The sequence below is a fragment of the Primulina tabacum genome, chromosome 9, assembly GCF_025594145.1.
Source record: "Primulina tabacum isolate GXHZ01 chromosome 9, ASM2559414v2, whole genome shotgun sequence".
In the NCBI taxonomy this organism is placed as follows: Eukaryota; Viridiplantae; Streptophyta; class Magnoliopsida; order Lamiales; family Gesneriaceae; genus Primulina; species Primulina tabacum.
The window spans coordinates 40,264,130-40,288,831 of NC_134558.1; the positions used below are offsets into that span (position 1 = coordinate 40,264,130).

The following is a 24,702-nucleotide window of genomic DNA, read 5'->3' on the forward strand; positions in this document are numbered from 1 at the left end:
TAGCACACTTCTAACAACCTGTTTTCTACAATAAGCCAACAACTAATACTATCAATCTTTCACAAAGCCAACAACTCAACACAGTAAGAAATTACGTGAAGAAGCGGTGGAATTGACAGAACAATAAATTCCATTATCGACTAGCACTACGATGCAGGTGTTAGGTGTCTTTTTGGCACGTTGGGATCACCTCAAAGCCAAAAAAAAGGAAGGAAGGAACACCTTTAATAACAAGGGACAGTTCAAGATTAAATAAAATTGACTGTAAGGGGCGTTACGATACCGAAAGTTTCATGTTTCAGTCAAAGAAGATTGTTTTGTTACCTACAAAGGAGTGTACCGGTTAAAAATCACAAGGCTTGTCAATGAAATACAACGAGTTTACTCTGACAGCCAATATCATTTGCTATAATCAACGACTAAAGTTTTCAAGCAATTCTCAGCTAACTCAAATCTTTAATTCTTTACTTCTAATGTAAGAATTTCATTTGAGAGCGAATCAGACTGCATCTCAGCGTTGTTAAAAATATATCTTTTGAATGATCAAAACAGAAAAAAGCAAAAAAGAATTAGCCATTCACTGACCCGAATAACAGATACCACGGTTTTCATTAAAGACACAAGCTGCTTATGTGTGTGTATGCACAAAAAACATTACAATTTACAGTGTTGCAACAAAGCATACAACACTTTTCTATACACACAACTAGGTAGAAGATTCAAACGAGTTTACCTTATTATTTACATTATTGGGACGCTCAGATATGAAAAATACCAACTAGTCCCCCCTCAATTGAGCTTCTCGGCTTGTCAGTGGCACATACCGTACAGAAGTTTCGCTTCCGGACGCTGAGTGAGCCGTCCATATTTTTGTCCACGACTTTCAAATCCTGGAAGACGTTCCCAACAGGGATCACCAATCTTCCTCCTGGCTTCAATTGTTCAATAAGTGCTTCTGGAATTTCAGATGCAGCTGCTCCAACGTGAATCGCATCGTATGGGGCAAACTGGGGCCAGCCCAGTCTTCCATCTGTCGGCAATGAAAATTGTGTAACTCGTGAACATATTTTTTTTGAGAAGAAAACTCAGTGAACATATTGAACATCTGGTAGAGCTAACATGATTTTTTTGGCACTGAATTGATTTCGGAAATAAGTTGACTAGATGACTTAATAATCTAGGTAGTGAGAAATCCAAAACCCAAAGCGGTAGACGGAGGGACAACTCAAATTTTGATTTTTCAATTAGGGGCTCGCTCCTGCTTGCTTCACCCTGCATAGATGTAGCATTTAACTCCAAAAGCAAATGGCCTCTACCGTGTAAAAAATCGGGTTTTTTTACCATGATGATCATCAAGTTCCTTTTCTTTCAAGCACATTTCATTCTTCAAATTGAAAGCTTTTGTTTAACATTCTAGTTAAATCTTTTATTAAGTGCTGCAAGATATGTTGCTTATAAAAATGACACATCAAGTTACCAGATGTCAGCTGTCTTCTAAATATGTTAGGCAACAAACACAGTCACAAAGCACATGAAACCATTTTCCTCAGAAAATGCCTAAAAACTAAACAAAACAACCCTTGAATGCACAATTGCCAATTTGCAATGGAAATGAAATAGCAATCAACAACATACCGCCAGCATGCAAGGATAAGATTCCTTCTTTCTGTAGCTGGGCAGCAGCACTCATTTGGATATTTACAATAGAGGAGTCAACCAGCTCAGGAATATGTTCCACTCCAACAGCACGACCTTGTGGCCCAACCATGACTGCAAAGCATGCAGTCAAATACCCAGTGCCTGCAAGCAAAGATGTTTCAGGACATGCAAATCTGAAAGTACTCAATTCCGGAAGCCAAAAATTGCATCGAATAAAAGATTCTTTTTGCCAAATTCGCCACAGGAAAAACATAATATATAATAGAAACAGAGTCAATAGACGAGTTTTTAAACCGTTATATTTTTATTATTGCCGGTGTAAATCAATTTAATTACATGGAATGGATGCGCTGCAATGTGATAGTCAGAGACCAGCTATACGAATACGAAACTTCCCAATATTTAAGGATAAGGTAATATATATTCACCTGAGCCCACATCCAAAGCGTGCATGCCAGGTTTCAAATTGTTTTCCAACAATTCAAGGCATGCGGCATGCATATGCGGGGCAGAAATAGTAACATTGTAACCTATCTGCACGGGACTGTCAACATATGGTGGTGTACCTTCAGGAACAAACAATGCCCGGTCTATACTTTTCATTACTTCAGCTATTTTCTTTGATTTTATCACTCCATATCTCTGCAAATGATCCAGCATTTCATTATTCTTATTGATACAACTTCCAGTCCAGATCCGCTGCTTAGAAACATAAAACAACATTGAGATAAGATGTGACCGGACCATCCTTCTCATTAATATCTGTCACCAAGTGAACAGGAAACTAAAAAAAAAATCACACTATAATTTTCTTAAGACATAATTCTAGAATTCAGTCAATCATTGAATGGAAAATAGCTACTCAAAGAACTCATTCAGCGATAAATTCTCAAATATAACCTCAGGAAAAAACACAGAAGCTAAACCATCTTCCTTACCAAGATAAGATTACCATTCTAACAAATCCTACAAAAGCCATTGCACACAATGAGGTATTTGGTCGAGAAAATATACTTTATCCTCGACATCGTGTCAGCAGATTAATTTTGTTCATTAGACCATATCACAAGGAACACTGCACCGGCCACCTAATATTTCCCGTGAATACCACCTGCAATATGATCTGAATCTGATGAAGCCAGGAAGGGTCATTCTCCCCTTTCTGAAGAGAGAGGATATGATAGAGCACCCTTCCACATCCCATTCAACTGATAAAGCTTCCATTCATATACTAGTTGAATTCAACTTTTTACTGCATAACCAAGACTAATTTTGAATCTCTTCACGGGTTAGTTATCCAACATAAACATTTCCTACGGCAGGAAAAAACTCAATCCAGCTTCAGTACAATCAATATATTCTAAATCAGATATTTCCATGAAAAGTTTTCAGTAGTGTCAGTCACTTCAAGCCAAAAAGCAGTGCCAACAAGGCAATATACATGATCCTACTGACAGAGAAATGAAAAAACTCCGGTAAAATTACGATGTCCCACGTTAAAAAACTGAGGCAAAATCCACTAGATAAAATAGTACCTCCATGCGGGAAAAGAGAGAGTTCCCCGTGAAGTGAGGATTGAGCAAGCGGCAGCCAGAGGATATGGTGGAGGTGTTGAGGACGGCGACCGGCGGCGGAGAGAGTTCACGTGTACGGCGGCGGTGGTGGAGGAGAGGAGTGAGGTAGAAGGAGGATAGCTTAATAGGCGCACGATAGCGGCAACCCCAAGCTATTATTAGCGAGTGTGACGTGGAATGCATATTTTGTCGCTCACCGCCTGCTTCCTGCCTCTCTGTCAAGCTTCCACTTGCTTCTGGCGCCGCCACACAACCGCGTGTGGAAGCCCAATTGTTGGTACTTGGGCCAGCTGCTCTCCAATATATTGGACACCATGCCTGATTTCTTAATTGGGCCAAGAAAATTTAAAATCATTTATCGAGTTGGCCCATGGCCTTTAGCCCAACACCACCAAGTTGGCTTTTCCCAGAGCATGTGGAAATTATTCACATTCCTATTTCTATATGTAGATCCCGAGTATAATCTCTACAAAATGGAGGATAACAACATAATAAAATAATTAAACATTTCTTAAATTTTAAATTAGGACAAAAGTTTGTATCAGCCCCTATAGCTCAGTGGTAGAGCGCCAGTCTTGTAAACTGGAGGTCTGTAGTTCGATCCTGCATGGGGGCAGATCGCTTTTCTGTATTTTCATTTTAATACTTAATTCACTAGCACTTAAATTTATTGTTTTAAATTTAAATGCTTTTGTATTTTATAGTATTTGAAACTTGAACTCGATCTGTGAGAAAATTAAATTGTAATCTTTGCATTGATTGGTTTGAAGCTTTTCGCCTCGAGTGTTGGAAGCTTCCTTGCGTTTGCTCAAAATAAAGGCTACATTTGATCAGAAGATCCGCCATAGACAAGTGTATCAGTGGCCACCTTCAAATCGTACGAACGCAGCTCAATCGCCCTTCTCAAAATCCCTTCCACGAATATCGCATGTAGCATTTTTTTCTCACATATTCAACTATGATCCGTACAATCGATGATTTACGAGTCAAAGTGAATTCACATTTCCGAACCAAAGTCATGTTCTTCAGATGAATCATATGCCAGATTTTAAACATATTGTTCATTGTATTAACTTTCCGGGTCGAAACCGTATTTTTTAGTAGATCAGTAATCTGGTACATAGATTATTGTCTATAGCTTAATTCATTCGGTCATTCAATCAGTATACATAGACCATGGCTCTAGGTCCAATCTCAAGAACCAATCAATTTAGATATTTAAACGAAAAAAGATAGAATTGCGGGTCGTTCTTATGCTGTATATATTTGTTTAATTCTTTTTACCTTCTGCATCATGGCTACTTCTTCTTTTCGCTCCTTCACTTCTTCGCTCTACTCTCCCAACCATAAAAAAATACCCCAACACTTCCAGATTCTGAAACTACCCGAAAGCTCAAGAAACAGATTGAAGTTTGACATCTCCTCTGCCGCCACCCAAACCCCTAACTCCTCCATTTTCCTCCCTTTTCTACAAAACCCAGGAATAAAACCCCAGCAAGATGATGATAATATTGAAAAAATAAACGACCCGATTCTCAAATTCTTTAAGTCCCGAACTTCAGACCCTGACCCGACTCCAGAAGGCAGAATTACCTTCCAGAAGAACCGGAAAAGTTCCTGGCACTTGTCCTCCGCATTTGATAACATCGATTCTGATTCCGATAGTGAAACCCATCAATTATCCGTTCCTCACAGTGAACAAACTTCACCAGAAGTGGAGGGGGTTGTCGGGGAAATTTTGGGTATTGCGAGGGCGTTACCGCTGAACGTTACGCTAGGAGAGGCACTGGAAAGATGTGATTTTGGTGGGAAAATAGGGCCAGAGGAGTGTGTGGAGGTAATAAGATTATTGGGTGAAGATGGTGATGTGATGGGTTGTTTGTATTTTTTTGAATGGATGGGAATGACTGAGCCTTGTTTAGTTTCTCCTCGGGCATGTTCGGTTTTCTTTCCTATACTTGGGAGAGCGGGGAAGGGGGACGAGTTGTTGACAGTGTTCAAGAACTTGCCTTTTGATCAAAACAAGCGATTTAGAGATGTACTTGTTTACAATGCTGCTATTTCGGGCCTTTTGTTTTGTGGAAGGTATCGAATTTTGACTGATTTAGGATAGTTGAAATTTGCCGTTCGTAGTTCTAGTGCTATTCAGCAGTTTTATCGATTGCTTTTCTTCATTCATTTTCTATTTTCTAGCAGCATCAATGTCTTATCTGCTCGTAATGTTCACATATGTGTAATCATCAAAGCATTTATGTGCATTTGAATTTAGACTTATTTAGGATGTAATCAATAAAAACATTTGTGTATATAAGGTTGATCATGCTTTTATGGCGAGGTAACGTGTTATTTATTATGTGCTGCCATTTTCAAAGGTATGAGGACGCATGGAAAGTGTTCGAGTCAATGGAAACAAGTAACATAAGACCTGATCCTGTGACTTGTTCTATAATGATTACAATCATGAGGAAGGATGGTTGTAGTGCCAAAAATACATGGGAATTCTTTGAAAAGATGAGTGGAAAGGGAGTCAAATGGAGTTTGGAAGTTCTCGGGGCTCTAATCAAATCATTCTGTGACGAGGGGCTAAAGAAAGAAGCTCTTATAGTCCAATCTGAAATGGAGAAAAAGGGTATTTTGCCTAATGCTATTGTTTATAATACAATAATGGATGCTTATAGTAAATCTAACCAGGTTGAAGAGGCGGAATGTCTTTTTGCTGAGATGAAGACAAAGGGAATAGCACCAACTGCTGCCACGTACAACATATTGATGGATGCCTATAGTAAAAGATCGCAACCTGAGATTGTTGAAAAATTACTTCAGGAGATGGAAGCTGGTGGGCTAGAGCCAAATGTGAGGTCATATACGTGCCTGATTAGTGCTTATGGGATGAAAATGAGCGACATGGCTGCGGATGCATTTTTGAGGATGAAGAAAATTGGTATAAAGCCCACCTCTCATTCTTATACAGCCCTTATCCATGCTTACGCAGTAGATGGATGGCATGAGAAATCTTTTATGGCTTTTGAAAATATGTTGAAGGATGGAATAAAACCTTCTGTCGAGACGTATACTGCTCTGTTGGATGCGTTTAGACGTGCTGGAGACACTGATAGTCTGATGAAAATTTGGAAGATGATGATTAAGGATAAAGTGGGAGGGACACAAGTTACTTTTAACACTCTTCTTGATGGATTTGCGAAGCAAGGTCATTATGTCGAAGCAAGAGATGTAATATGCGAGTTTGGAAAGCTTGGTTTTCAACCGACCGTGTTGACGTATAACATGCTGATAAATGCATATGCAAGGGGAATGCAAGAATCAAAGTTACCACAGCTGTTGAAAGAGATGTCTGCTCTTAGTCTGAAACCAGATTCTATTACTTATTCCACCATGATTTATGCCTATATTCGAGTCCGTGATTTCAAGAGGGCATTCTTTTATCATAAACAGATGGTAAAAAATGGTCAGGTACCTGATGCCAAATCATATCAGAAGCTCAGGGCAATTCTGGATGTGAAAGCTAAGATAAAGAATAGGAAGGATAAGAGCGCTCTAATGGGTATTATAAAAAGTAGCATGGGCTTGTTGAAAGAGAAGAAAAAAGGGAAGAAGGATGAATTTTGGAAGAGCAGAAAGAACCGGTCGAGAACTCCTGGCTCTGCTCAGGCTTCACGGCGATAATTTGTTAGAGTGCTTATAAATTCTTTGATGAGAGGATGTGGAATGCAGTGAAATAAGTCATGTCCTTCTAGCTACTGAGCATGTCTCTTGCACTGTACGCAGTTCATGTGAATTGGTAAAATTTAGATGTATTTGCATGTGAATGTTCTGGAACTTGCATAAATTCTTATTATGCCATAACACTAGCTACCAACTTTTTAGTATGTTGTGCATTCTTTCTATTTCTGCAGTTAATATCTTAACACAACTTTCAACCTCGAATTTACCTCAGCCATTGATAAAGGTATTCTTAGCTATTTTAGATGTAGTTTAGCTTCAAGCTACAGATTCCAATCGCATATTTACGTATTTCCACTTTTAGACATATGTAATGAACGCAAGAATTGTGCTTAAAGTTCTCTTTTACTGAAACAGACTAGCATTGTTATACTTACATCTCTTGAGGCACGAAAAATTTACGAAATGTCGAAAAATATAAATAATGATTGTCGAATACCTGAATTAGTTGTTGACTTGGATACAACAAACTGAGGACTAAAATTATAATTCATACAGATGGTAAAGTAAACTACTTTTTCACAACGTATAACGAGCGAGCACAACTAAACCTCAAGGATTGCAAAATCTTCTTTTACCTTTGGAACATTTCTTGGACTCCAATCTTGTTGTTTTCATCATGATCGTAAATTTTAGTCGAAAACCTCTCTTTTTCTATTGCCTTCTGCATGATCTCCATTTGAAATGCTCGGTTTCTGCATGATCTCCAAAATTTATATATGGTACTCGATCATCTAATATGTATAAAATTTAAAATATATGTAACGTATATTATAGTATTACAATTATATTACATATCAATAAATACAACTAAAATATATTTTGATATATCGATAAAAATATAATAAAATAAATATATATCACCGGAGTTAAAACGTATTGTTTTGAAACACATTGATTAAGTTTTATCTCTTCTCTAAATTTTGCTAACGGGCTCTTATGAAAGTTTACTAAATGTTATTTTGATAATTGGCTCCTTCACGACATAAAATTTTGAAACCGAACATTATATATACAAGTTTATGTGCATGGTTTTTGAATGATGAAAAGTATGCTTGATTTATAAATAAAGATAGTTGTAGGGTTGATTTATATTTGGTACTTATGGAATTTTTTGTGGGATAAAAGTGAAATTTGTTTGGAAGTCTCTGCTAATTGGGCAAATGGTGGATGGATTTGGGAAGGATTGCTAATATTACACTATTGTCACAAGTTTTGAAGTACTTTTTACATACAACATAAATTAGAACAACTAAATCTCAAAGACACAAAAATCACAACGAAAGTTATACATTGTTTTTTACATTACAAACTTACCCAAAAGATATTTTTTTAAAATTATAGTGCATTTATTTTGTAATTTAAAAAATAATTATAATTGTGCGTATAACTTTCATTGTACATATACTCGTAACTCAATAAATGCAAATGTTTGGGAGCTAGAGATGAAATTATTTCGATCGGGAGATTGTCTACGTGTCCTGATGTGATAGGTCGAGGTACTCCTTCACTTACTCTGATTTCCAATGTAATTATTCCAGATTTGCAGTTATATATTTCCTTCTCGTTCAAAAAAAAAAAAAAATACTACTACTCAAAAAATAAAAATAAAAACAAAAACTACTTGTATAACATTTCAAGCATTTTGTACATTCAGCAGTCATCTTCAAATTATGCCCATGACAATGGATATGCATATGCTCAATTCTTGTGCCATTACAACCACAATCAAAGATCAACCTTCTCCACGAAATAATAGGGGAGGAACGTCGGAGTAACACCGACCCCGTCTCACATCATTTCAGAAGTTTTATGGGAGCGGTAGATTCGAATCTGGAATAGGTAACAACATAAGTTCATAAAACAAAAAAATGTTGAAGAATCCTCGTATGGATAAATTAAGGGATGTTAAAAGCTTGGAGGTCTAGAATCAATAATGATTTCACAGCGATCTGAGATTGTGAAAACGACGAATTAAAAAAACAAGAAGCATCATTAGACATTACTTGAGCAAATGCGTATATGGCTCGCAAAATCCTGGAGTAATCAGTTCCAAGCATCTGAATGACAACATCTGCCAGAAGGGTACCCCACATCCTACACAAGTTGAAAACGGATGCAAGAGATGGACATAAAACAAAGAAAAATTGTATGCTGTATGATGAGATAATATTATGAAGAACCATGAAGGAAATAGATTTTCATAGAGCATGGATCATACAGTAGGCCAAGTAACTGAGCAATGCCTCTGATCCCCAAATACCGACTGGCTGCAACTTTAAGTCCCTGTTAAGCGCGCTCGGTATAAGAAAACACAATAATCAATCTTATTTTGCAGCTATAGATAATGGCATATCCATAAGATAGTAATTTAGAAATATATATATATATATATACTAGGAATGATCACGTGCGATGCACGTGGGTGATTAATAATGAAAAATATAATAACGAGATTTAGATAAATTTTAAAATCGTTTGAATAACATCTTGTTTATGAGTATTTATTCATCTAAATATATCAAACACAATAAATAAAAATACACAATGACGATGAATCAAATATATTCAATTATTTATATAACATTTTTCAATTTGCATGATTATAACATAATGACAGCTCTCTCAAATTAACAAATATATTTTTCAACCAGATATCATTCACAATGAAAAACAATAAAAATAAAGTTAAGAGAATAGTAAATTTTACTAAAACCAAAATTACAATGTATTTAAATGGAGTGCATATAGTGATTGTCAAATAAAATTCTCTTAATTAACTAAATTATCATAATGATGTTAAAATAAAACCCCTAAACTTGTTATTAAGTTAAATATCAATTGTATTTTTGCTAACTTTTAACTCCTTGCGAATTTTGTTTTTCTTTTTCTTTTTTTAGAATAGATATTACGCATCAACTCAATTACTCAAATATTTTAAACAGTATAGTAGCTCAATCGTCATGATTCGATCGATGTATCAAACAAAGACAATTATTGCACTCCAACAATATCAATAATTACACTAATTGCAATATATGAGAATCGATCTCATGACTTTGACTCTTATATATACCAATTGTAAGATCATGCATTTGCCGCTTTACCAAAAGTTATAAACGGGGTAATGATCCAACATTAACTAAAATCTTTTAAAATCGTAAAACAACTCAAACGTAACATTTGGATTGTTATACCTTACATAAACAATTATTGCACCTAACAAATATGATATAGTTGTTATTTTACATTCTAGAAATCATTTTTCTAAATCAAATTTATTCTCACTAATCAAATAATTTCATCGAACACAAAGTAGTTTTAATTACTAATAATAATTTAAACACAAATATTAATTGTTAGGATAACCACTCTATGTCAGCACCTATGCTTCATTAAGTTGCAATCATAGTAATAATTCACAATGAAATGGTAAACATAACTTAGTTAATTTAATAAATGAGTAATATTAAATAACAATTTTGTTATTTTGAAATGTGAAAAATAGTTTTATATATATAAATTCATCATATATAATGATAAATTAATTAATATGTAGAAAAAAGAAAAAATTGTTTTTTATGTATGTAATTTCATCACATACAATTAGAAATTAATTAATAGGTTGAAAAGAACAAACAAGATAACAAATCAATATATTATATATGATGATTTCGTAATAGAATAATGCTAATATAATCATACTTTGTATTATGTTTAGAACGCAATTGAAAATTGATAACAAAATATATAATAATAGAAATTTTAATTTTAAAAACATTATTATCTAAACAAACAAGATAACAAATCAATATATTATATATGATGATTTCGTAATAGAATAATGCTAATATAATCATACTTTGTATTGTGTTTAGAACGCAATTTAAAATTGATAACAAAATATATAATAATAGAAACTTTAATTTTAAAAATATTAAAATTATTGAGTAACTATTTATTTAATTATTACTTAAATCAATTTATAAAATAAAAGAAAAGATAAGATATAAATATTAAATATTCATTAGCAACCATGAAGAAATACACTAATTTTAGTAAAAAAAAATTAGTTAGCAACAAAGAAAAATTATGGGTAAATTGATAAATTCAATATGCATTAATATCCAAAGACATTTAAGATAGACAATAAATTATAAAAGAACTCATCAAAAAAATTATTGATTTAATTTGCTACATTAAATGAACAAGGATATATTGGAAAATTCACAATTAGAAGTCATATATTTATATGTATGTTAGATATATCTAAGCACCCGGGGTCGTTGATGAAGAATTATATTTCTACATTACATGAGCTGGTTTTCTAATGGCCAATACCATAGTTATAATGGGCGCGTAAAAAAAGTCTGGGTCAAAGGATGCCATACAAATTCTTTTCATCGAGGAGATTAGATTTAGGAAAAACACAAAATTCATTTCAAATATCATAATATTATCTCATGTAAAAAGAGCCACCAAGAAAGAAATGCCCCAGACCAAAGGACCAAAATGGGAAGTTACATTTAATTGAAGTAGCACTTGATCAACGATTTTAAAAAAATCAGAAATCGAACCTGTCTGGCAGCCAGCAACGCTATTCCAGATTCTAGGTTAATTGTTGCCAACTGCCCGCCCTGAAAAGAAAAAACTAAATGCAATATTCAGAACCTAAATCAAGGAAATCTTCAACTATTGCATCCCAGAAATGTAACTGGCAAACTAACAGAAAGAGCTCTCAATATGAACCTTTTTAATAACTTCTTTCTTTACTTGATATTTAGCAGCTTCCAAAAATAACTTTCCAGATAACCTCCCAGCCAACTGCGATAGCATGGAAACTGAGTCAGTGTTAAAAATATAAACACTGCATAAAAACAAATAAAACTATTTAAACAGTTTCTCTAAAGTAAGCATCCCACCACTCTGAAGACTAAAATGAGTCAATATATAACACACATTAACACAAAAATAAGAGAAAACAATGGAAACTACAAAACCTTTAATATCAACGAGCGGAGTTCTGTTGCACCTATTCCTAGAGCTGCAAGCTTCTGTAACTTCCATTGGTTGAGTCCCATTTCCAGATTATTTAAGCCATCAGAATTCGTTGGGCTACCGTTTGTGCTAGGAAAACTTCCCGGTCCTTCACTAGGGAAAGTAAGGATGCATAAAGTTGAGAAGTTGGGGATTTCAATTACAAGCGCACATATATTTTCCAATAAATGTACACATAAATATTTGTACACATGTAAAGATAATGTTGCAGCAAAACTTATATAGAACATTTGCATCAAGATTTCAGAATGAGAGAATAAGCACTGGTTCCAAAAGTTTTAAGGTACTGTCAGAAGTCATCAGGAGGAGAAGAACTAAGGAAAAGGGGCACGTAAGGCATGAAGGCGGAAGACAGGTGATGCTGGTTACTAGGTACTACAAAGTTAATTCTTCTCCAATATAGACATTGAAGCAATATTTTCTAAAAGTTTCACAGTTCCCATATAAACATCTGTAGAATGTTGCATATGACAGGCTACATGCTCACTTTTTGCTTGGACATAAAAGTAACAGGAAAAAAATGGATCTATCAGTTCACACAAAAATATACATGAAATAGAAAAAGAAGTGTATTGAAAAACTCAAACAGGAAGTTCCAGAGGGACAAAGTGGTATCAAGATTAGACTACCAAAATATCAACATGATAAAAAGCCAAATTACCCACAATGCAACCTAACAAGAAGTGAGAGAGAGAGTGGACAATTTGCATAATTCAAGACTAAAGAAGACAAAACATGGCGAAGCACTGCAGATTTTCAGTTAAACAGATGACATTCCCAATTTTATGAATGATACGATAAAGTATTAACGACAAGACTAGAGAGCTCATTGTGGGTTGAATAGGAGATCCTAACAACCTATTAAAAAAATTAAGATTACAGATGTTAAGGACATGCCTAAAATGAAAAGGTTGTCAAAAGCCTTAAAGGTTAACAGATTTATATAGATTTTCTCCATTTAAGACAGCTTTATGAGTAACTCGAACGAGGTCGATGTGTTAACTACTTTAATTTGCAGATTCCAAAATTTGCAAAGAATCAAAACCATAAAACAGAATAAGCATAACCATTTATAGTATACTGGTTCCGCAAAAACTAATCTACGATAACATATTACCTTCAGGGTTGATCAGTTAGCAAAACAATGAAGCACTGCTGATCCACACTGGGCACTGTGACTTCAGGACAAAAAAAAAAGAAAAGAGAAAAGTTGTACCTTGAGTATTCTTGAAAGAGATGAAGAAAAATTTCAACTTCTAGGTCTTCAGCTAACAATTTGGTTGAGCAAGGTATGTTTAATTTTTTCCTCAATTCAAGCAACACGTTTCTATATGATGGTCTCCAACCCCTGTCATCAAATAAAACCAACCAGATCTTAATTTGGCTCTTGAACCATAAATGTTAAATAGAAATAAATCTATTCACGAAACATGAAAGATAATGCTGCCCAGATCTAACCATCGGCTTTTCCTTTTAAAGAAGTGGGACTAAAGAAACAGCTTTGCTTTTAATAAGTTTCCCAAAGGGTTCTAGATATAATCAATGGAAGATTTAATTTTATTTCTTCATACTAGCACTAATAACATGAGAGGTGCTCAGCTAGGGGCACATTTGATGTAGAATGAGAATACAGAAGTGGAAGATAGATGGAAGAAGAGGAGAATGAAAGACAGAAAGAGAAAAGGGGACGAGGGGAAAAAAACTTTCGACAGAATAAAAGAGCTTAACTGTCGAGAAAACGGTTCAATTCAACTCCTCAGAAAAACTTTGTCCATACTTGATGGAAACAGTTTCATAAGCATCTCATTATAAATAAATACTAACAACTAGATGGTACAACCTCAGAGTTGACCTTGCATCAGCTGCAAGAAACAAAAACCTATCTTCGAGCATTGAAATAAAATTTTCCCTTTCGTCTGGGTCTTCACTGATCATAACATAGTCAACCTCAGCTTTTTTTGTGATTGATTTCAACAAAGGACTGAAATAACTGCGATGAAACACACAGAGGCCACAGAAATCGAATAAGGTAAGTATTGTTGCCATGGAAATTCTCAAACAGCCAAATTATGGTAATATACAAGCTACAATAGCATAAAAAAATATTATGCATCACCAAGCATGTTTAAAGAAAGACAACCAAGGGTAAGCATAAAAATAAGATACAACAAAATGATGTGACCATTAAATGTCTCCCAAATAGAATGTATCACATGCTAACATCCTGCGATTTCAACATACTCTTAAGGCAAAATGTTATTAAGGAAAATCAAAGTTGAAGTCTAAATCTTGTTACATTTCAGATAGTCAGGATCTTTAGGTCAAGAACATTATTGAACAGAATCTCTAAACACTGCGAGTATAAAACTAATGAAGTCTACAAGAGGAAAAAAAATAGGGATGATCACCTGGGTCCAAACAAAATTCTTTCAAGTTCATATAATTCGGAATCAGTGGCCAGTTCAAGTACAGAACGAAGCTCCGGATCGTAAGCATTTCTTGCACTAACTTCTGTCAGCAAATCAATCATGCACATAAGAAAATCCAACCAATAAGATTAATCTATAAGAAGATTGAGGTTATCAGCAGAGTTATATCGATTCGCAACCCATGTAGTGTGTTGAAATTGAAGCATGAGGACGCCTTAACAAGATTCTTAAAGTTGGCCCACGATTTGTATCACTCCTAAGTGACTTGAGAAAGAACTGAGAAAAATAACATCAAATCAATATCAAAAAGAAAATGAGTGCAGTGTGTTTGCATCGAGGAAAGAGGCATGAAAAAAATTTTGCTGAAAAGCTTACTGGCGAATTGAAAATGGAAGAAAGGTTGTGTTGAAGGGAGAGTAAGGATTGGTAGGTAGGCGGGAGAGAAGAGACTGGCGGCACAGTAGCCACCGTCGGCGGCAAAGACATTTGAAGGCACTCTCAACACACCATTCCCTCAGTCGGGGAGAGGGGTGGCAGAGAGCAGCAAGATGTCAAGGTCCAGTCCAGTTCATGATTTAATTAGGTGTCCTTTTCTAAAATTTTATTTTATTTGTGGTACATGTTTCTTTAACATCAAAATGTTATCTTCCTCTATTTTAAAAAAATAAAAAGTAGTATCTTTCAACTTTCAAAAAGAAAATGGTATCTTCCAAAATCTTTGCTAATTAATTATAAAATTTCCAAGATAAAATTTCCCTTTTTTAATTTGTACGTAATCAAAAATTACGAAGTCAATTTACATAAATATGTCCACAAATAAATTGAATAGCATGTAATCGAGTGCACATAAATTATAACTCAAGAAAGCAACAATATTTCAGACTATCTCCGGCTAATGTAACAGTTTACCAACCATGACTAATACAATAATTTACAAATCAGATCAATTATGAATATAAAAATAATTTTGGATATTATTTTTTGAACGTTTGAATCGGAAATGATGGAGAATTTCGATAAAACTAATATTTTTATCGTTGAGTCAGTGATCAGAAAAAACGGTAAAAAAAAAGATCACAGTTGATTGTCTTTAGGCAACCCAAATTAATGAAACTATGAACAAGAAAATAAATAAACACAGGTTGATGATATAAACATTTTTACATAGATGAGCGACTATAAGGAGTCATCTTCTTCCAAGTGTAGCTTACACAGCTCACATAGAGCAAATGATATGTACAAAATAACGAAATGCTGCAACATTCATATTAAAGAATTTCATTACACATAAGAACAGATTATCTAGAAATAACAAACTACCATAAAGCAAAGGGAAAAAAATTAAAAGACTGGAGAGTACATGGTCCAAAAATCACACGGGCATAGACAGACGACGTCGATCAAGACAAAATGGCCGTGCAGGAATCACAAGCCGGCAGAGACAAGACCGTGCAAAGTAACGATACCAATCAAGACATTATGGTCACTGATGACGGGCAAGAAATGCACAGGCGAGGGGGGAGACTCCATCTTCTGCATTGCTACTATGGCCATTGCATCTGGACTAATTGTCCTCGGGTTCCTGTAACACCGACTAAAGATGTTAATTCCATTCACAATAGATACACAACAGAAATGTTTCGAACCTTGAGGTTTATTAAAGATATGGATCTTGAGCTATGGGAAAGAACACCTTTTAAGTCACAGCCAATGGTTTGATGCTAGTATGAAAATACACAAATTTTAAAATACTTGGTCGCACAAAATATAAAGATACAGCGTGAAAATAACAAGCAGCTTAAGAATTAAAACCCTTTTTATCTACTGAGGTTTTTTATGATACCAATCTACGTCTATAGTCACCATATCAAAACTACTTCTTCCAACCTAAGTTCGCACAACTTAAGATCAACTCGTTGATAGTAGCATGATAAAATAGGAACCACAATGTGAAAAAAACTGTTTTACCTGTTGCACATCTCTCCCACTGTGAGCTTGAAGATTCCCTCACCACTGGCATTCAATGTGCGACGCAGATCTCCATCAGTAAACGTACCGAGCAGATGATAATCGTCATCTATAACAAGAAGGCATCCACAACCTTTGCTGCTTAGCTCAACCAGCTGATCCATTATCAGATCCCGTTCCCTGCATATTGGTAGCTCTTCTCTCTTCTTCATAAGATCCTTCACCTACAACACAAAGTGAGCAATTTAAGTAGGTACCAAAAATAAAATGATGTGTCTCATATCTTTAGAATAATTAGTTCTCTAGCGACTTTTTATCATACTTAAACTTTACACCTTCACTAAGAATATCCAATTTTCTCGAAAAAAAAAAACACATGTTCACCCAGATTAAGAAACAGCCCATAAAGCACAACATACGGCCAGAGAACTCGATCCAAGTTCCTTCATTTCACAAGATCAAACTAAATCAACCAACAAACACCTCAAGACATACTTGGAGTGCATTTGGATAGAAAGGTCATTATAAAAAATGCTTCTTGTTGTTTAGGTGAGATTAGGGAATTGGAAATTAGGCATTTTAGAAAAGCCTGGAAATAGAGCTTTCGGTGCTTGCGCTTTTCTTCAAAAAGATTTAAGCTTTTTGTTTAAAAAAGATATTGATTAACTGTCACATCCGCACTCGAAACTTTTAAAGATATTCTAATATACTGCGGTTAACAAATCATTATCCAATCAGTTAATTTCGTATCCAAGCTACAACCACTCCGCCGACAATTTTCATCCAAACCTACTTTCAACAGAACAGCTCCGCAATATGAAACCAAAAGAAAAGATAATAAGATAAAAAATTCACCTTGAAAATCAAAGTCTTCCCAATTCTTCCGGCAGGATGATTCGCCGCATACTCTTCTTTGCTCAAATTCCTGGCTCCCATCAAAGCAATCGCAACAGTATCCCCAAAAACCATCTGGATAGCCGTCGATGTAACGGGCGCTAGATCGAACGGGCACAATTCACGCTGCAGAGGTAAATGCACGTTCAGATCACACAATCCTACGAGCCCATTTGGCCTCACCGACGTAACAGATATCAAGTACACTCCCTTGGCCTTAACGCAAGGCACGAGCTTCAACAACTCCTCAGAATTCCCGCTTTTGCTGAAGAGGACCAATAAATCTTGGGAGGATAAAATGCCGATATCCCCGTGAAGCGCGTCCACGGGGGATAAAAACCCGGATCTGATCCCGAGAGAAATCAAGGTCTGCGAGATCTTTTGTGCAACAAAGCCGGATTTCCCAACCCCGGAGAAGAAAATGGTGCCCTTGGAATCAAGAAGAGTTTGCGTGAATGTGAGGGTTTGGGATAGATCGAGGTTTTGAAAGAAATGGTTGAGGTAATTTTGCTGGGATTTGAAGAGATTAAGCAAATGGGCTTGGTCCAATGTGGTTAGCTTCTCTCTATTCTGGTCTTCAAGGTTGGAAAATGGCGGAGAAAGAGACCCCATTTTCGCTCTCTGTGACGCCAATTCTTCGCTTCGGACAAGAGAGGAAAGTGGTTACTCACACGGTTTCGCGGGAGTTGGTTTTGTGGGAGTTGGTTAATTTTTAATTATATACTAGTTCAGAGTTCATTTGATTTATATTTAAATGAATAAATAGGGACTATACTGTAATTTTGATATATAAATTAAAAAAATAAAAAGAATAAAAAAATGACTTAGTGAGAATTGAACCTATAACCTTAAAATTCAAAAAACAATGACTCTATCGGCTGAACCTACATATAACTTGCATTAAAATTTGAACATTTTATTAATATATATAATTATTAAAACAGACCATGACACCAAAATTAGTTACTCTAAATATCTCACACTTAATAAAATAGTATAGATGTGTATATATATATGTTATTTTAAATAATACGAAATATATTTTTAGAGTAAAGTCTTAAAACGGAGATAATAGCGATTTAATATATATATATATATATATATATATATATATAAACTCGATTACAATTTGTTAATAACTCTTTTATTGTATCTAACGAGTCTGGCTCGAATTCGATTTTTTTTTCGAATTCATTAAACAAGCTAGTAAAATAAGTTCATTTTCAATTTCATTGAGTATTTTTAATCAAAAGACAACTAATATATGAAAAGTTAAAGAGTGACTTCTCATTTTACGAGCCTGATATTTTTAAGCTCGAGCTCTGTTCCACAAAATTATCGAACTCAAGCTCGATTCGATAACCTTAATGAATGATATGAACAAATTCTTTAATCGAACTGAAATTCGAATAGCTCGCGGACAGCTTAATTCGTTATATCCCTAGAGATATAGTTTGGAGCCTTGTTTTTTTTTTTTTTATTGTTTTGACACAAAAATGTATTTATATCATAATAAAATTGTATTTATGAGAAATGATCCAACTTGAGTTTAAAATATATTGTAAGACATCAAGCTATTTTAAATTTCCCAATCCTGCGTATTTTCTAATCCATAACTATGTAAATAAAAACAATATGTAAAGTATTAAAAACCAATAAATTGATTTGAATATATGATTAACAAAACCAATAACTTGGATTTGTTTTCGAACCAAGATCGAAAAGTGGTAGTTGATCACTGGCTAAACCGATTGACTCAGCTGCCAGAAGCCTCTCAACCCACGTCAGTCAACCCCTAATCCACTATGTACTTGTAAAAATTGAAATGTACTTGTAAAAATTGTACCTAAAAAAACACAGAGAAAAATATTTCTTTTAAATTATTATTGTGTGATTAATGAGTTATTGATTTTGGTAGGGAAGGCGAAGGCCAGCAGCATATATTATGTGAGTTCATGTTTTTTTAAGAATTTCGGTTGGATTCATATGCCTAGCTGATTCTCTCTCAGAGCTTTGATGCTTCAGAACTCGGGCACCTCCATGTTATAATCTCTAGATTTTTTACAATAAAATTATTTAATACAAGTTGTGGTTTTGGAAACTAGACCTCTATAATTTATATATATAAAATTTCCAACCTCTCCCATCATCATGAAAATTTTAGTAATATGGAATGGGCTCGAGATAGTTGAGAAGGAGCCCAGATTTAAACATGTTTACTCCACTAAATTGGGAACCGGGCCCTTTTCAAACACAAATATATAAAACATAGTTAATTTTCATCACACAATTTGATGTGGGCCAGTGAGCGAAGATGCCTCCCGTTATCCCCAACCTTAGAATAGTGCAAACACAGCCACCGCCACCGGCTTCTGGCTCGGTTGGCATGTTGTGTTGTTTCGCCTTCGAGACTTACTCCACCTCCATTTGTAATTTTTTTTTAAAAAGTGTAAACATACGAACAAATAGCATGAATATGTCGATTATTGACTCGGTGCAGATCAAGTATGATATATCATATCTAATATTTATTAATATTATTTGATTTCCAAATTATTTTATTCTAAATTTTATGGTGCATTTGAATCGAGTTAAATAACTTTTTATTTTTTTTTATATAAACACAGCTTCATCTCCTGCTTATTTACACTATAGTTGCACTAATCACAATAAATCTCCAATATTTATGATTAGTACTACAATTATAATGTCAATAAGGAGGAGGAGATATATTTAAAATTCTTTTGTTTAAGTTATTTAAACAACAAAAATACATTCAAAAGCACCAACAAACCCTTCCTATTTGATAAAAAGGATCTCATGATCTTGAATCGATTTTATCTGAGATCGCAAATCCCAAGTTTGTTTATGAAGAGCGGATCTAATTGTATTATTGTTTAGAATTGATTTTTTTATGTGTAATACTGTTAAGATTAGAACTTGAGCTTAAGTCAATCCCAAAAGCTAGCTCAAGGAGGGTGGATTGTACAGGACCATATATACAACTCTCAGTAATTTTATCAAACCGATGTGGGACAACTAACACACCATCTCACGCCTAGGAATGAACATCTGGAGCATAAAGTTTACAAATGACACAACTATGTGCAGAACGGGTGACCCAACTATAGGCAGTCCAACACATATCGATCGAACATGTGCTCTCATACCATGTTAAGATTAAATTTGGATCTAACTCAACTCCAAAATCTAGCTCAAGACGGGAGGATTGTCCAGGACCATATATACAACTCCCATTATTTTATTCAACCAATATGAGACAACTAACAAATACTAATTGATATAGCCTCATTGGTTAGTGTTTTTTCAACTCTCTCAAATGAAATATATTCCAAACATATATGACATGGTTCGACAGTGATATTTTTATATATTTTTTCAGACTTTGTAAGGCCAAATATTCATGGGTGACCGATAGCAAATGGTTCAATTCAAATACACAAGAGTAATTTTAGCCTTAAAAAAATAGTTTGTCCATACCGACTGAAATTTCTTTTCTAAAAAGATGAATGTGAACTTTAAATATGTCCCCTCATGAATTGTTAACCTATACCTAGCACTCAAAATCTATAAAATAAAAAATTACCATGCACTGATTATATATATTATGTTTATCATGTTTTTTTTTGTTTCAGCCTGGAAATCATCTACATGTGCAGCTACTACATATTTGTTTGATAGATATTACCCTGGATATGTTGGACACGTACACAAAACCGCAGCAATAGAAACAGTAAGTCGAGGCAAGGAATTTCCTTTCTCCGCAAGACGAAATTGTCCGTATCAAAGTGCTATACGTTGCAAGCATTCGTCCCCAAGATACAACGACTTCAATCAAGAGAATGCAGCACTACAAACTCTTGAACACAGCGAACACCAAAATATGTAGAGCTTTGAAGTATTTTTCGAAAATGATGCAGCAATATGAGAAGAGGAGATGAAGCAAAAAATTCAGCAGCCTTGGAAGATGGTTGGATAGATGATCATGGGTTGCGTTGAAGAGACACGTTTCTCCAGACCGGATGCTTAGAAGAGACACAATTTTAGTCAAGGGATACAATGGTTGAGCCAAAACCAGCCAAGAACAGATGCGTGATTACCAAGGGACGCGCATGTTTTTTTCTGAAACAGTGCAGCGCACGCAGCCGCGCGACAACACGCGCGGCAGCGCGCAAGGTACTGTATCTTGTGTGCTGCGCGGACAGTAAGGTGCCCTGTTCTGTCTCCGCGCGCCCAGCTCTGTCCGAGTGCACCATGCACCCTGTTGTGCATTCTTGTTGAGTAAAATTTAAATTCCAAATAAATTTGGTCTAAAAAGATTAACATTGGTCAAAGACCTCACCTCACCGCGCCTAGCTTGGGCGGGCGCGTGCGCATGTGTTTAATACACCGAGACATAGCTTACTAGCGACTTCTTCCCGTCTAAAAACTTCTGGTACCCCTTGGGGCCCAAACCCCTTGCTTAAACTAGAAGTTTATAAGGGAGACTTCATATTGTTATTTTCTCAATGTGGGACAACAACTACCACTCCCTTTTCTATTTACAACTCTTCTTAGTCATTTATCCAACACTATTTAACTACTTTGTTAAGATAATGACATGGCATGCACTAGAGTCTGCAGAATACCGTTAGTGGTCTCTTTCAGTCATAGATCTTGCTTCTACGTACCTTTTACCCAACCTATAACTATTATGTGTTGCATGCAAATTATATAATATGAATCTTTTATTAATTCACACAATATTTACATACTTTTTCATATACTAGATAAATGCACGTACGTTGCACGTTGAGAAATAGAGATAATTTGTCTATGATAATTTTATTTAAATGTGTTTAAATTATTTTTGAAATAAGAATAACTTTTAATAGATAAATATTTAATTATTTAGTTACAAATGAAATGATCATCACATTTTCTTGTCTTTGATTTGAAGACCTCTTGAAATTTTTTGTGTCCATCGATTTTTATCTTCTTATCTTTTTTTTGTACTCGGCAATTGGTTCTTCATCTCGAATCTATATTTCATCTTCGTCTTCATGGATCTTCATGTTTTTGTTGATATTTATTTCATTTGATTTTTCTACCTTTGGTGGTACATAGCTTTGTTTAGTTGGCTTGATAATCTTTCGAGATCTCCGTTTCTTGATATTGACATTTGTTGTTGGATAATTGACATGTATCTCAATAGATTCTGCCACAATTTTTAACACTTCATCACGTTTTTCCAATGAATTATCTAACTTGAACAAGAATGTGTGGAGCTTGGAGCTTGGTTGATTTAACGAATCTTTATATGGGTTATTTGGTAAATTCTGCATTGAAAATTTTTATTGTTAGATGCAATATTTATGTAGATATAAAATCATTTGTTTGTTTTATCTTATACTTGGTCATGAATTTGAATAAAATTTTCAATAGAACATCCAACAAAAGACGCTGCAACTTTTCCAAATAATGTTATTATTGCCATCTCATTCTCATCTTCAATTGTGATTGTTATTCTATACTTGTAACATAATGAAGTAAAGTAATGAACACCTTTTTTTTAGTGTGATCTAAAACTTGGGTTGGGTATTGGTAATTAGTTTTACATAAAAACGATTTGATTTCATTTTTATTCCTCTTTTTCTATCCATTTGATGTATATAAGAGTAATTATTACACATAAAATTAATTTAAACTCATTTTGATTCTTTTGAAGTGTTTTCTTGTGGTACCAAACAATTATTTGTGTTTGTCATGCATAGGATTTTACAATTTGGAAAATTGACAGTCACGTCAATGCAATCCTCATTATATTCACCATATGCTTAATATAGGGCTTTGCATGGTAAATCATAATTATAAGAAATAAATAATGCGTCGTAGGTAACAAATATAAATTTTGACATAAAGATTAAGCAACATTCGAACTAAAAGATAAATCTTTCACTATCATTCAGATTTGTTAGGTTAAACATGCGAGAAGTGAAGGTAGTATTGGGATTAGTGAACTTCTATGAAGTTTTAGTGAGTTAAGCTGCAGACATTGTGTCGTTTATTTTAAATTTCATTAAAGTTATTTAAAAAAGCTGTAAATTTCATTCCAAAAATGAAATTTCATTTTTCTTCAATTATTATAAAATTCATTAATACCTGAAAACGAACAAAAAAAGACATGTATTTATTAATATTATTTAACGAAAATAAGGAAATATATGTAAATTCACACAATTTTATTAGAGTTTTCAAATTTATTAATCGTGTATTATTTACGTTATTTATGGATGTTAATTTACTCAAATTTAAAATAAAAATTTCATAAAAACTCCTACGAGGCTATTTCACGAGAACATGTCTCATGTCCTACACTAATCATGAAAAATCATTGTTTTTCACTCTGAAAATTGACTGGTTGGCTATCTGAAGGATATATTCATGAGATCGGCTCACATAAGTCCAATTCAAAAATTGGTGAACTATAAAAATTCATTAAAAAAAAGAGAAGTCAAACAAAAAGAATTATTTTTAAAATAAGGATATAATTCATTCTGTGAAAATATATTGTAAATTTTATTATTCTTCTATTCATTTTAAATTATATTACAGATATATTTTTTAAAACAAATAAAGTATAAATTCCATTTCAAAAAATGATGGCTAAATTTCATTTTGCTCAATTTTATTTAGAATTAATTGATAGTTGGGAAAAAAACAAACAATAGAATATGTATTTATTATTATTATTTTAAATTTTATTAAAGATATTTTTTTTAAATGATGTGTAAATTTCATTTCAAAAAATGAATGTTTAATTTAAATTTAATTCTAAAAACTGGTGGTTAAATTTTATTTTTCTTCAATTTATTTTAAAATATATTAAATAATAGATGGAAAAAAACAAACAAGCGAAGATAAGTATATTAATTATTATTATTTATGTTATTCATAGATGTTAATTTATTTAAGTTAAAATAAAATTGACACAGAAACTCCTATGAGGTTGTTTCACGAGTGAATTTTGTGAAATATGTCTCATATCTGACTTGAATCGTGAAAAAAATTATTTTTCACCCCTGAAATAACTGGGTCAGCCCCTCTCAGGACTATATAACAATGAAACTGTTTCACATAAAACCTAATAAAAATTGGAGAATTATAAAATTTTGAACAATAATGTAAACTTCATTTTTATTCGATTTATTTTAAAATTTCTTAATTAATAAAAAATAGAAATCAAACAAAAATGCAAATTTCATTATTCTTTTATTTACTTTAAATTTCATTAAAGATATATATATATATATATATATATATATATATTTAAAAATATATTGTAAATTTTATTTCAAAAAATGAAAGATAAATTTAAA

At 33.8% G+C, this 24,702-nt stretch overlaps 3 protein-coding genes, 1 non-coding gene and 1 pseudogene across 9 annotated transcripts; 2 read left to right on the top strand and 3 right to left on the bottom strand.

The window, feature by feature from the left end:
* Positions 1-581: 581 nt before the first annotated feature.
* On the bottom strand, positions 582-3,518 carry LOC142556187 (protein-L-isoaspartate O-methyltransferase 1-like; annotated as a pseudogene).
* A 259-nt stretch (positions 3,519-3,777) lies between these two features.
* Positions 3,778-3,849, top strand: TRNAT-UGU (transfer RNA threonine (anticodon UGU)). The gene has a single exon. It is a non-coding gene; the product is annotated as a tRNA-Thr (tRNA).
* A 632-nt stretch (positions 3,850-4,481) lies between these two features.
* On the top strand, positions 4,482-7,240 carry LOC142556188 (pentatricopeptide repeat-containing protein At5g50280, chloroplastic). Its single transcript, XM_075667508.1, has 2 exons — positions 4,482-5,318; positions 5,606-7,240. Exons 1-2 carry the CDS (start codon positions 4,528-4,530, stop codon positions 6,915-6,917), a joined length of 2,103 nt encoding a protein of 700 aa, XP_075523623.1. The 5' UTR covers positions 4,482-4,527; the 3' UTR covers positions 6,918-7,240.
* Positions 7,241-8,480: 1,240 nt separating this feature from the next.
* Positions 8,481-15,021, bottom strand: LOC142556189 (uncharacterized). Of its 6 annotated transcripts, none has more exons than XR_012822539.1 (12): positions 14,837-15,021; positions 14,641-14,737; positions 14,441-14,540; positions 13,873-13,959; positions 13,249-13,380; positions 11,975-12,125; positions 11,724-11,798; positions 11,552-11,611; positions 9,196-9,260; positions 8,981-9,071; positions 8,608-8,807; positions 8,481-8,567 (listed from the first exon to the last, which is right to left on the bottom strand). XR_012822539.1 is itself a non-coding variant. In XM_075667509.1 (11 exons), the coding sequence occupies exons 1-11, from the start codon at positions 14,945-14,947 to the stop codon at positions 8,766-8,768; spliced, it is 1,077 nt and encodes a 358-aa protein (XP_075523624.1). In that variant the 5' UTR covers positions 14,948-15,020; the 3' UTR covers positions 8,583-8,765. The 6 variants fall into 6 exon arrangements, 2 of the variants coding, with proteins under 2 accessions (XP_075523624.1, XP_075523625.1); XR_012822536.1 differs by having other exon boundaries at positions 13,873-14,022; positions 14,441-14,543; positions 14,837-15,020; XR_012822538.1 differs by having other exon boundaries at positions 8,482-8,567; positions 14,441-14,543.
* A 568-nt stretch (positions 15,022-15,589) lies between these two features.
* LOC142556190 (putative arabinose 5-phosphate isomerase) lies at positions 15,590-18,018 on the bottom strand. Its single transcript, XM_075667512.1, has 3 exons — positions 17,285-18,018; positions 16,430-16,653; positions 15,590-16,043 (listed from the first exon to the last, which is right to left on the bottom strand). Exons 1-3 carry the CDS (start codon positions 17,933-17,935, stop codon positions 15,887-15,889), a joined length of 1,032 nt encoding a protein of 343 aa, XP_075523627.1. The 5' UTR covers positions 17,936-18,018; the 3' UTR covers positions 15,590-15,886.
* Between the last annotated feature and the right edge of the window lie 6,684 nt (positions 18,019-24,702).